This window comes from Cupressus sempervirens, chromosome 5, assembly GCF_028749045.1.
Source record: "Cupressus sempervirens isolate cs-2001-9-10 chromosome 5, ASM2874904v1, whole genome shotgun sequence".
Classification (NCBI taxonomy): domain Eukaryota; kingdom Viridiplantae; phylum Streptophyta; class Pinopsida; order Cupressales; family Cupressaceae; genus Cupressus; species Cupressus sempervirens.
Window position 1 is genome coordinate 387,452,973 of NC_143122.1, and position 13,538 is coordinate 387,466,510.

Consider the following 13,538-nt stretch of genomic DNA (forward strand, 5'->3'; position numbering starts at 1 on the left):
TTCAGAATGATCCTGAGGGTGACCATGCCTATCATGAGGGTTTTATGGTGCTAGTTATGAACCTCTTTAAATCAAAAAAATTGGATAAACCTCAGTTTAGTAAGAAAACCATGGAATGTGAGATGGAGGGGAGTGAACAGGATGAGGGATTTGATGAAGACAAAGAGGATGAGTTTGAGGAGATTGAGGTTAAGAAGAGGAAAAAGCTGGAGTCTGGTAGCTCGTCTGGGAAGAAAAGGAAGATTAAGGAGACTGATTTGGATGAGGATACATATTCTAAAGAGGAGTTGGAAGAGGGGAAAGGGAAAAGGGGTATTGCTAGTGAGGTCTCTAAAAACAAGAGGAAGAAAGTGGATAGGGCCCCAAGCATACCTTCTGATGATGAACCTCTGATTAAGAGGATGGAGTGAAAAGGGAAAAACCCACTTTGCCAAGGGAAGATGGATGCTAAAGGGCATGAGAAGACCAATTATGAAAGAGATAATGTTGGTGGGGATGAGGATGACCAAGGATTTCTAAAAGGGATTTTTGGAAACTCAGAGCTAATGAGGAAGTTGATTAGTAGTTTGTAGCTGTAGATGCAAGATATTGTTAGAGAGTTTGATCGGCTCAACAAAACTACTAAAGGGGAGAGAACTTTGTGACAAAATATTAATAAACTCTCTGAGGTGATTGGTAACATTGAAGAGGTGAAGAATTTAATGAAACGTGTTCCAACCCTTGAAGCCAAAAATAGAGATTTGGAGCAGCTAATAAAAGATTTCTAGAAAAAGATTGATGGTCTAGATAACAGAGTGGTGAATATGGAGAAGATGGTCAAGAAACTGGCTAATTAGAATTGCTCTATTCTAAAGACAGTGGCTGACAACATTAATACTCTCCTAAATAAATTTGAACAAGTGAAAGGTCAAGGTTCCAAGGAAGGGAAATATGATCAAGGACCTAGCAAGTGCACTAGGGCCAATTCGAAGAAGACAAATGGTGTCAAAGCCAAAGTAATGGATGATCTAAAGACCTCTGCTAAAAACATGAAAATCGTTACAGATCAAACAACAGATCTACTGAAGACCCTGTAGATGGTTTTGTGTTGTCTTTTTTCTTTCTTTTTACTATCTTTTCCAGCTCATTGTTTTTGGCTACTTGCTTTAGCTTGTTCTACTTTTGGTGATGATGCACAATTCTTCTAGGTTTCTCAGTTTTAATTTCTCTGCTACTCTGTAAAAGGTTTTTGGTCCTTTAAAACTTGTTATTACTTAATCAAAACTATAAGGCATTAAGTTTATGCATGCAAAGTGGGATCTTATGTTCAAAAGGTAAAACAAATTTGAGGGCTAAAGTTTTAGAAAGTATTGATTCTTAGCACCTTAACTTTCCAACACTATGACACATAAATTCACTAAACAATTGTAGCTAAAAGGTCTTAGATGATGACTTCTTCTATTTTAAGACAACACAATATCTGTTTTAGGAAAAAACAATTATGCTTTATGGAGTGAGTATTATGCTTCAAAAATATTGTTTATAACAATGTACTAGTTTTTGTGGGAGATAGAAAATTGGATTCAAATCAATTTCAAAAAATAGGAAAATTTGTATTTAGAACATAGATGGAAAATTCTTAAAGACTCTAGAATTCAAATCATCTTCAAATTTTAGTGGTTCAGTGATAATATGCATCCAAATGTGAACTTATTTTCTTTAAAATGAACATTTCAATGTGAAATTAGGCAAAAATGTATAATCAAAGTGTAATCACTATCCGAGGCAATCTTTTCTATATCTTTGAAATGACATGAAATCAAAATATTACAATATAGTTATTTTACATTAAAAAATCAAATTGTCAAGAAGTAGAATTCCATCACGAGAGCTCAAAAAACATGAATGAATTTAAGAATCTAAACAACTGGATACATATAAAGGAAAGAGGGGAGACAATGTCCACCAATGAAGAAAGTGACTCTAGGGACCCAACTATAAGCATGAGCTACACTCATAAAGATGTAATCTATCCTTTTTTATGACCCAATGAATACTACTAATCCTTATACCATAGAAAAAACCTCAAAATTTTATGTAACATAAGTTATACCAATTCAAATCTATGCATCACTAACTAGATTTAAAAGAATTATATGCCAAATTATCATAACATTTGACTTCATATTACCTCATCCTACTTTTAATACATACCTAAAAATATGATTCACAACTATGATTAAAACATTACTATAAAAATTGAATACAACTATCTCTCAATGAAGAAAATCAATTATATATATAAAATAGCCTCCAATTTCTATTATAAAACCAATCTCTTCAACATTAACTAAAATTAGTTGTCATTTTCATTAAACAAAATCCGATAAGAAACATTCATTTTATTTCATTTCCTTAAACACCAACCTCATGCACCACAAACAATTAAACAATCCTACATTTCATATCATGCTATGTTCAAACTATTGGTGGGCATGTTCATGCTGAGATAGTGTTGGGTGCCAATCTGATTTTGATGTAAACTGTTTGGTGGGTACCCAAAGAACGGGTAGAATAACATTAGCTGGTAGACCGCTACAACCATGCGAGGAGATTCTTATCGTACCTAAATTGTTTGTACAAAGAGTGTGGAATTCTTCTTTTCATAAATAGACATCCTACCGGTCATACTCAATTCTTTTATAATTTGGTGAAGATAGGTGGATTGCCCAAATCTTCAGCTCTTGACTAGGAAAGCTTGTTTGTACCCTAGCAAAGTAATTTTCCCAATGATTAGAACCCATAAAAACATACATGTAAATAAGGAGAATCTGAAACGTGTAATGGGTTTTGTGGGTTCTAGAAATTTAAAAATGTTTCGCTGACTTGTATTCAGAGAGATTACGTAGTTTCTAACTGTAATGGCTGCGCTTAATTTACTCAAAGACCAGTTCCTTCATTTATTGCTGTAGTTCACCAACCCCTCTACTCTGTTGCAACTAACTATTCTTATTTCCTACACTACATATATGATTGTTCTCTAGTTTTTTCTTAAACCATTTGGATTCAAATACTTTTCTTGGGTTTTGCAATTTGTCAACAATGGCAGATTTCATGTTCAAACAGCAATGTCAACAATGGCTTCTATTGCTTATTCTTTGCATGGCCTTCTTCATTGCTACGGCCTTGGCAAGCAAGATTCACAGTCACACTTTTGTTGTGAGTCTTTTTCTTCCACGTGCTTTATAATCTAAAAGATAATGAAGGATATTAGTTTTGAAGAGTTTGTAAGTATTGTAATGTTTACAAGATTGTTTGTGTTTATTCAACAATTCAATTGTATATCAATGATTTAGATCACAATAACCAACTGAATTAGTTTGAAGAGTTTGTGAGTATTGTAAAGTTTACAAGATTGCTTGTGTTTATTCAACAATTCAATTGTATATCAATGTTTTAGATCACAATAACCAATTGAATTATATATATTTGTATTAACATGTCAGATTAGATTTGACTATTCAAGACAAGACTAGATTGCTCAATATGACAAAAATGTTTGTAGACAACATTTTGAAACCGATACTTTTTCAACATTTTAACTACAACTATATGGGTCGCATTATAGTTACAATTGTTGGGATTATAACTGGTTTGATTGATGAACTTATATGATTTTGTGCACAATCACAGATACAATCAAAGACTGTAACGAAGCTGTGTGGAAGGCATAATATAATCACAGTGAATGGACAGTTTCCTGGTCCGACTCTTTATGTTAGTAATGGGGACACTCTCCTTGTTAGAGTCATTAACAAGGCTCAACATAATGCTACCATCCACTGGTATATGTAGCTTCTATATTATGATTAAAATTTATCTTTTTTGTGTTTCTTTTAGAATAAAGTGTGACACAGATTTGTACTTTTATTCATTTATGTTATATTCACAGGCATGGAATACGACAGTTGCGAACAGCATGGGCTGATGGACCAGAGTATATAACTCAATGCCCAATTCAGCCAGGAGGAAACTACACATACAGATTCACCATCACTGATCAAGAAGGCACTCTGTGGTGGCATGCACACAGCTCCTGGCTTAGAGCTACAGTCTATGGAGCTCTCATTATTTCTCCCAAACAGGGAGCATCTTACCCATTTACCAAGCCTGCCCAAGAGATCCCAATCTTGCTTGGTATGAATCTTAATCAGTATAGATATTGATCTAAAATATATTGTTAAAATATTAAATTTTGATATGTGAATGATTGTCAAATTTAAGTTGACAGAAAATTATTAAAGATAAGATTTATTTTCATATGTGATGTCATAACATAATTAAAAATATTCACAATTTTGTCTAAAAGATTCTTATCCTCTTTCATATATATTTGAGAATATCATAAATATTTAGACATAGACTAGTATAAATATCTTAAATATTCTATCTAGAAATTGAAAGATATCATTTTACAACTATTTTATATTATTTGAAGACTGGGTCATAAATTATAAATCATAAGCACATTGATATGTGAATTGTTATGAAATTTAAGATAAAAAATGAATAGATTATGTTAATATACTAATATCATGACTCGCCATCCCTTGTTACTACTGTAGAATATCTCTGGATATTAATATTCTGTGATTGACAACAGGAGAATGGTGGAATGCGAATCCTATAGATGTCATCAATGAAGCTATGCGTACAGGAGGCACCCCCAATGATTCTAATGCGTTCACTATAAATGGGCACCCAGGAGACCTTTACCCATGCTCAGCCTCAGGCAATATACTTGTAGCCCAAAAGCTCTTCAAAACCAAATTTTATTGATAAGTAGAAGATATATTTCACAACAAGTTAAATTGTGATATTGCTATCAAAATTCAACTCTATAAATTTTTGAGTCAACCACATTGTCACTTATTTCATAAGTACTGCTTTAGACAAACCCATCTCTCGACCCATATTTATGAGCAGTAGTTTACAAGAATCCATCTCTCATCAAACTCGTTGATCCACATTTCATAAGTAGTCGTTTACAAGAATCCATCTCATTCACTCATGTTTCATGAAGTTCTTGTAAACCACTTTTCATAAAACATGGGTGAACAAGATAGATTCTTGTAAACCACTGCTTATGAAACATCGATTGATCGGTTTGATGAGAGATGAGTTCATGCAAACCAATGTTCGTAAAACTTTTACGCATTTGAATCATTAAAACATGTAAAAAGCTCATTTCTAAACCAAATTGTTGATGAATGCAGATATATTCAAAGTTGGTGTGAGGACAGGGCAGACAAATCTCCTGAGAGTCATGAACGGTGCACTGAATACCGACCTGTTTGTCACCCTTGCTCACCACAAGATGACAGTGGTGGCAGTGGATGCATTGTACACAAAGCCCCACACTACAAAAGTCATCATGTTGGGACCAGGGCAAACAACAGATGTGCTTGTAAACTTCACCAAAACAGCAGGCGAATTCTACTTAGCTGCTAGGGCATATGCAAGCGGTCAGGGAGTATCATTTGACAACACAACTACAACTGCAATATTTGAGTACAATATAGCAAGTTCATCAAAACCCAAAATGCCTAATCTTCCCATGTACAATGACACCAAAACCGTGATAAAATTTGAGAAAAGCCTGAGAAGCCTGAATTCTCCTGAACACCCAGTTAAAGTCCCCCAAAAAGTTGATGAAGATCTATTCTACACCGTTGGATTGGGACTAGTAAACTGCCCCAACCAGTCATGTGTAGGACCCAATGGAGCAAGACTTGCAGCAAGCATGAACAATCACTCATTTGAGCTGCCCACATCCATTTCTATTCTACAAGCCCACCATTTTGGAATCAAGGGAGTTTTTACAAAGGGTTTCCCTGATAACCCTCCATTGCAATTTGATTATACTTCTCAGAATATCAGCAGTGGACTCTGGTTGACTCAAAAAAGCACAAAAGTGAGAGTTTTGAAATACAATGCAGCAGTGCAAGTGATTCTTCAGGGGACAGGTATCTTGGTGGCTGAAAGCCATCCAATTCATCTTCATGGCTATGATTTTTACATTGTAGGCTCTGGATTTGGTAACTATAATGCGGCCAAAGATTCTAAGAAGTTTAATCTGGTGGATCCTCCCAAGAGGAATACTGTCAATGTTCCTGTCAATGGATGGACTGCCCTCAGATTTGTGGCTGATAATCCAGGTAAGATGATTGTAGACTTTTTTTTTTAATAAAAAAATGTTTATAGATAGTATTATTATTATTATTCTTGAAATTATTCTACTGGTCTAATATTCTATTGAAAAGTTTGATAAGGCATTAAATATGATGGTCTCTTTATTTTCTATTGTAGTTAATCTCTGGACAAAATGTACTGAAGACAAAATAAAGTCAATTTTATTTTCCCAGATTCACGAAAATGTAGTGATTTGTTTTGAAATTTTTTGTTTTACAAACTACTGAAATTTTCGGAAAAACTCATGATGTTTTCAATTTTTTGAAAATTGGTCAACTGTAGAGTTTGTAGGGAGGATAGCGAGGTCCTTTTCTATCAATGTCATAAAAATGAAAAAGATAGTTAAGTATGCTAGTTATTATTTTCAATTAAAGTTAAGATAATAAATAGAGTGAAATCTAAATTGTAATATTGTACTTATTTTGTCTTCCATTACATAATAATATGAAAATTTTGTTCATTTGAATTGCAAATTATGCTGAATGAATTTTATGTTTGAAATTATGGCAGGGACATGGCTGTTCCATTGCCATTTGGACTTGCACATTGGATGGGGTTTAGCAATGGTGTTTGTGGTGCATGATGGACCTGAGTACGCCTCCACTCTCGAAAGCCCACCCTCAGATCTTCCAAAATGCTGATAAATGGAAAAAAAAAATGACAGTTTGTGTTTAGTTTCTGTCGTCCAAGTTCAAATAATTTTGCACTTTATAGTTGAGGAATGTGCTTCCTCAAAGGTTCCCATTCATTTATTTAAATAATAAATATTGTTAAAGCATTTGCATATTCTTGTGTTCCACGGCTTCTTTTCTATTTGTCACTCCGATTTCTTTGTTGGGAAACACGTTTAGTCTGTGCATCCGGATAATTTATAATTAAGTCGAAAGGCTTTCTACAGTGACAGCAATCTTCAATGTAAACATTTTCCATTTAAAAAAAAAATTGACATTCATTTACATGTCAGAAAAAACAATTTATTGCTATGATTTTTATGGAATATGATTTTTTAAAAATTTGTACATGATGAAATAAATCATTGTCTACATTTGATTTGCTGAATTTCCCAGTCTCATAAAACTTCTATGTATTAATATCAAGGCATAGTATATATAAAAACAAATACAATAGTTTATTCATGGAATTTTTGTGTTTATTTGAATACAATATTTACTAAATGTATATTAATTCTTTTGAAAATTAGATACCTCTCAGCTTATTTTTTCAAAAAATTGAATTAAATTTTTAGATATACTAGATTATCATTTATAATATGTAATTAAGGAAGATAGAGGAGAGGTACATCCCAAAATTGAGGAGGACTAAGTCCATAAGAAAGATTTGATAAACATGAACAAAGCAAGCTGAGCAAAATGAGAAAGTGATAATATTTTTAAATTGAAGTAATAATTGAATAGTACTAATAAAATAGTAATAATTTATAATGTAACATAGTTTTTTTTTTTTCCCTTCGAAAAGGAAAAAATAATTTTCAATCTTTTGTATCTTAAGATTTTTATATTAATATTTAATATGGGTTAAATATAAAATAAGTCTATTATATCTAATTATTGAGATCATTTAGGATATTATTCAATATAGTTTAAATTTGGTAGGTAATAATATATGTATACTTTGGCTTGAGGTATTCAAGTGTCATGAGTGACTCGCTAATCTTTTATTAATGACAAGTAGGCACCAAATTTGTTGACTCAATGTTGCATATGGTGTCAAAGTCCTTTGCACTCAACTTGAGACTTGATCCTTGGTGGGCTCATTTGAAACCAAACACCTTCACCAATAGATCGAGGGCCCATTGACTTTTCATAATATTTAAAAAATTACTTTACCTTTAAATATAAATTGTATTAGCAATTGATAATCTTATATATAATCATTTAAAAGAAAAATGAAGTCATAACATGTTTACGTACCTAAAGAAGTAACTACAATGTATTCTTCTTTTATATCTATGAAATATTTAAATGATGTAATGTTTCTTTGAGCTCCATGTAACGAAACCTAAATTAAGTGAAAATAAAATCCCAAATATGAATGTTAGTCATCTAAGTTCAAAAAATTGAAGAGCATAATAATGACTATCAAAAAATTTAGAATATTTTGCATACATCAATATCCTTTTGGTTGTCTTCAAATCAACTTTGGATAATCATGACACGAGTCCCAAACAAGAGAAATTAAATTTAAGGACTGTCCAATTTCTCGTATGAGTTAAGAAAATCAAACATCTTTAACTATACCTTCTATAAGTTATCTCATCAACCATTTCAATGTCATCTTCTTTATATAGCATACTTGCATGAGAAATTGGGTAGGAAAACAAAATGTAACTAACAATATCAATTGTTCATATATTGAGACTCAAGTCTTCTATTTAAAATGCACTTATCATAGAAATTTTAAATCAATGTTTTATCTTAGAACTACTAGCTGTATAATATAATCAAGAAATTAGCTTACAATAAGAATATCATTATCCCTTTTCTTGAAATAAAGAGTAAGCTCACATTTTATTTTATTTTATTCTTATTGCCTAAGATCTCCATCAATCCTGGCATACCATCTTGTTCTCTTTCTTGAGCCCATACAAAGTCTTCTTCAATAAATAGACTTCATTTTCTATACCTTGCACTTTTCATTTCTATGAGATGAATGGTTCATAATTTAGGGATTTTAATAAAATTGTCATTCTAATGGTTGCACTTCTTCCAACTTGTACAATTACATATTTATAATTCATCTTGTATCGCAACGTGAAGCATGTAGAATAAAAAATATTTATGTCTTGTCACACTACAATCGTAGTTGCACATAGTCATGTAGGCATATTTAATACCAATAATTTTTTCATACAAAACACATATAAGATCCCAAATATAATTCTTATGAATATAGAATCTATCACTTTTTGCATTTTTTGCACTTAAACCTTTTTTTGTAATGGTGTTCACCAAGGAGGAGTTTTTTGTCCATGTTCTTTGTTGGGTGTATGTGCACCATGCCTCTATCTCTCTATCGCCTCTTCCTTTCTTTGTTCTTTCATGTGGAGAAAGTGTTTTGTATCCCTATTGTGTTCCATAGAAGTGGTTGTTCTTGATTGTGGATTTGTGTGGGATAGTGATTTTGGGATTTATTTGTCCATATATCCCCTCTGTAGGTGGAAGATTTTTTCTTTGTATTTATGAGATTCTACTCTATTTTGGCTTGTTCCTTCTTCTAGACATAGAGGTTTTCTTTCCTCTATTCTTTGGAATTTGAGTTTTTCATTTTTCCTTGTTTTGATCAAGATGGATCAACATTGGTGCATTTTGAAGAGGGGTGTGTATTTTATATAGTTAACATTGGTTTGGTTTTCTTAAGGTTTCTTTGCCAAGAAAGCCCTACCAAACCCTCAATTTTGCTAGTTTTGTTGTATGGCATGTACACACCTTGAGATCCTAAAAATCTTGAGCATGGGTCCTATGTATCAATTGTTCTTAAGGCTAGAGGTTTTGAAACTCTAACACAAAGTGATGCAACAATATGCAGTAGAAGTCTTCAAACAATAAGGAATGGTGGAAATGCTCAAATTCCCTCAACACCCAAGGTGAAGGGTCCTAGTGCCAAATACCTATCATAGGTATGGAGATGGGCTTAATGGAAGGTTATCACAACCCCACAAGACAAGGTAACCTAATCACTAGGTCTACCCAAGTACCAAGCACCAAAAACTCAATATGCACTACTAGATTCCCTTAGCCAAAAGAGAGATCAAACCCAAAAATTTGAACAAAAAGACTAGGGGTGGCCTAAAATCACTGATATAGCCTATTTAGGTTCTAAAAAACATGAATCCATGATTCATTTCATCAAAGGAAACTTATAGTATGAAGTTGCTTTGAAAAACCACTAAATTAGCTTGTAAACCTCCTAGAATGAGGAAGAGGTGTAAATTTGGATTCTTCCAAAGGACATGGTAACTTGACCAATTATTTGGAAACCCTTTTGGGTCTTATGAAACATGCCAAAGTGCCCAAGCATGGAGAAGAATGGAGGTTGTTGTTGTTGCAACATTAGACCGGATTTGAAAGCCTAATTAGGGCTCCATTTGCACTACAGGTACACTTTCTAAAAAGAGAAAATATAATCCAAAAATTAGGACATGTGGAGGCATGTAAATGAGAAAAATTTCTATGATATTAGCCTCTAGTGAACCCAAGAACTCAATCTAGAAGGACTGTTGTAAATGTTGATTTGGTGTACTCTTTAGGAAGCACACCTAGGGTATGGTGGCAAACTCACCTCCTTGCATATTCTAGAAAAAAAATTACAAAATATGAAAGTAAATTATTAAAACTTATATCCCACCAAAAGGCATCAATTTCCCATGGTGGAATATGCCAAAATAACCCAGCCCTAGCAAGTTGCTGATTTGTAGGCTAATTTCTACGCAGCCATCAATAAAAAATTGAATAACTTTCAAACTATGAAGAGTTAGAACATGAGACTTTTTGAAAAATGAAATAGATAAAATTCCCCAACTTTTAGATCCATTGAGACATCTCCAATCATCTGTACACATCCATACCAGGGTCTGCAACACATGTTTATGCAAGGAAAAATGCTGATTTTATTGCTTTCAATGCCAAAATTACATATTTATCCTATCACACACCTATAAGGGCTTATATAGGATGCTCCCAATGTTTGTATGAGTTTTTTGAACCAACTAGACATTTGGGAGAGGATTTTACAAGTTTTAGCAACTTTTTAAGAAGTTGCTCAAAGTTGCTTTGACAACTTTTAGAGCAATTTTTGCATATTTTGCAATTTTGCATATCTGGTGACCAAAATTGGTTCTAACCTTATTTTTATGATTCTTAAAGGATGTTAACATGAAAAAAATGTAAATTCCTATGCCTCAGATCATTAATGACCAATAGTTAGACAAGGGCTTATAAAATGCCAATCTTGTAACTATGGCCTTATAATGAAATGCAACATTAAATCTATTATTCCTAAGCATGACTAAAGGACACAAGGACCTTAATTTGAAATATTTATGGTTCTTGTTGAAGGTAGATTGGGTGCTCCTACACCACAAAGGAGCTATTTCCCCTAGAAATATGGATGGAGGCTTAATTAGGGGCTCTACTTGTAGCCCTTTTGTGAAGAAATATTGAAATGGGTGTTGGAATAATGATACATTTGTCATTAGTTACAACACTTATTTGATTCTGAATGCTTACCGAGTTCATCACTCAGTTTACAGTTCATACCGAGCATTCGTTGGTTACCAAGTATGTTCAGTAGTGTTTACCGAGTCAAGAAGGTAAACAAAGGTTTTAGTGTTTACCGAGTCAAGAAGGTAAACAAAGGTTTTAGTGTTTATCGAGTCAAGAAGGTAAACGAAGGTTTTAATGTTTACCGAGTCAGAAAGGTAAACGAAGGATTTAATGTTTACCGAGTCAGGAAGGTAAATGAAGGATTTAGTGTTTACCGAGTCAGGAAGGTAAACGAAGGATTTAGTATTTACTGAGTCAGGAAGGTAAATAAAGGTTTCAGTGATTACCAAGACAGAAAGGTAAAAGAAGTATTCAGTGCTTACCAAGTGAATCGAAGGAGTTAGTTTCTACCGAGTGACACAATGTTTACCAAGTCACCAGTGGTTACCAAGTTCCAAGCTACTCAGAGTGATTAGTATGGACCGAGCCCCTACCTCTACCGAGTGCATGACGATGCCGTGTAATGTAGTGGATGCCGAGTGTCAGAAGGTCACCGAGTGAGTTTGAGGAACCTGAGTTTTCTACTATCTGGCCGACTCAGTAATGTTTTGTCCACTTGTGTTTGGCCGACCTTGTTGCTGTAAATATTGGAATGGTATATATGTAATGTATTGTGCCATTTGCAAATATGATGAAAAATAATAAAAGAGATATAATGAAGAGAAGTAACAGTGAAGTAAGAGCAAATTGAAAGAGAATCAACAACGGAGTATTCAACAAGGTTATCAAGGAGCAGCAAAGATATATCCATCACATCAAGTGATCAGTACATAAGATCTAATCAGCAAACCAGTTGCAAGCAGATCCACTGCTTCATCCTAACAGGTGAATCAGTTTTGTAAATCCTTTAACAGGGTAGACTTAACAGTCTTTTGTAAATCTCCTAACAGAGTGCATACTTCATTGTATGTTTGTAAATCCTCTAACAAGGTGGATCTAGCAGTCCTACTTGCTCCTAACAAGGTAGATCACCAGAAGTGATCACTGTAAGCCTTAACCAGCCAACTTTATACTGCAGTATTGAAGTTTTGTGGGCATCATCCCCACCCCAGTTTTACTTTCAATTTGAAAGGTTTCTGGGTCACCAAATCAGTGTGTTAATCTTTTCATGCATACAGTAAAGTAGATGAATGAATGGTGAATTTTTTATTATGCTGAATTGGTTTAAATTTTAAAGCTTACTGATTCACCCCTCCCCTCTCAGTAACCTTGTTAGTCCTGAATATTTCTGACAATGGGGTACAAACCCATTATTGTTATCCATTCAAGCATAGTACAAGTGTTCCAATAACTCCTTAGGACACCATAGAAACTTTGGTTGAACTGGGAAGTGCTATGGTACCCTAGTAGACCTATAAAACCTTTGGAGGGGTACTATTCCTAGAAGAGTAAGGAAGTGATGCTGCAAGTTTGGATCAGTTTACCTAGTGAGGAGGTTAGGCAAGGTCAACGGATGTTCTAAGTAGCAAGAGATCCTATAGACTACATAGGTGTACAAAAAACACCAAGATCCACATATAATATACAAGGTTGCACAGGGACGGGGGCACTTGGGGTACTTAGGGTACAGGTACAACTATTTTTTATAATAGGGGATGGGGTTACTTGGGTATGCCAAACTTTATTTTTAGTTATACTTTTATATTTATAGAAAACTTGAATTTATGAGTCATGACAATGATTTTTCAAATCAAGAACAGTGATAAAGTTTGCAAATGTAATGTATTGTTTTTAGTTTCAGGTTTGTTATATGTTTGTAATAATAATTTATGATAAATGTTTAGATGCATAACATAGAAGGCATGCTTTAAACATAAACAAGAAGATCATAAATCATATGACAATGAGATATTGCAAATGATAAATTTCTAGCTTTAACACTGATAATTTTTATTGTTGATCAATATTGTATCAAAAATTCAAACTGAAAATTCAAATTGATTAGGTATTGAATTAAGCTTGATAAGCAACGAGCTGATACACAAATAAAAAATTGAAAAAAATAATCCAAAATCTCAATCAATG

General features: G+C 33.4%; 1 protein-coding gene across 1 annotated transcript; it reads left to right on the plus strand.

The window, feature by feature from the left end:
* The first annotated feature begins 3,081 nt into the window (after nt 1-3,081).
* LOC149556405 (putative laccase-17) lies at nt 3,082-7,017 on the plus strand. Its single transcript, XM_089785864.1, has 6 exons — nt 3,082-3,198; nt 3,673-3,824; nt 3,932-4,176; nt 4,643-4,771; nt 5,256-6,197; nt 6,742-7,017. The coding sequence occupies exons 1-6, from the start codon at nt 3,082-3,084 to the stop codon at nt 6,870-6,872; spliced, it is 1,716 nt and encodes a 571-aa protein (XP_089641990.1). The 3' UTR covers nt 6,873-7,017.
* Nucleotides 7,018-13,538: the final 6,521 nt, after the last annotated feature.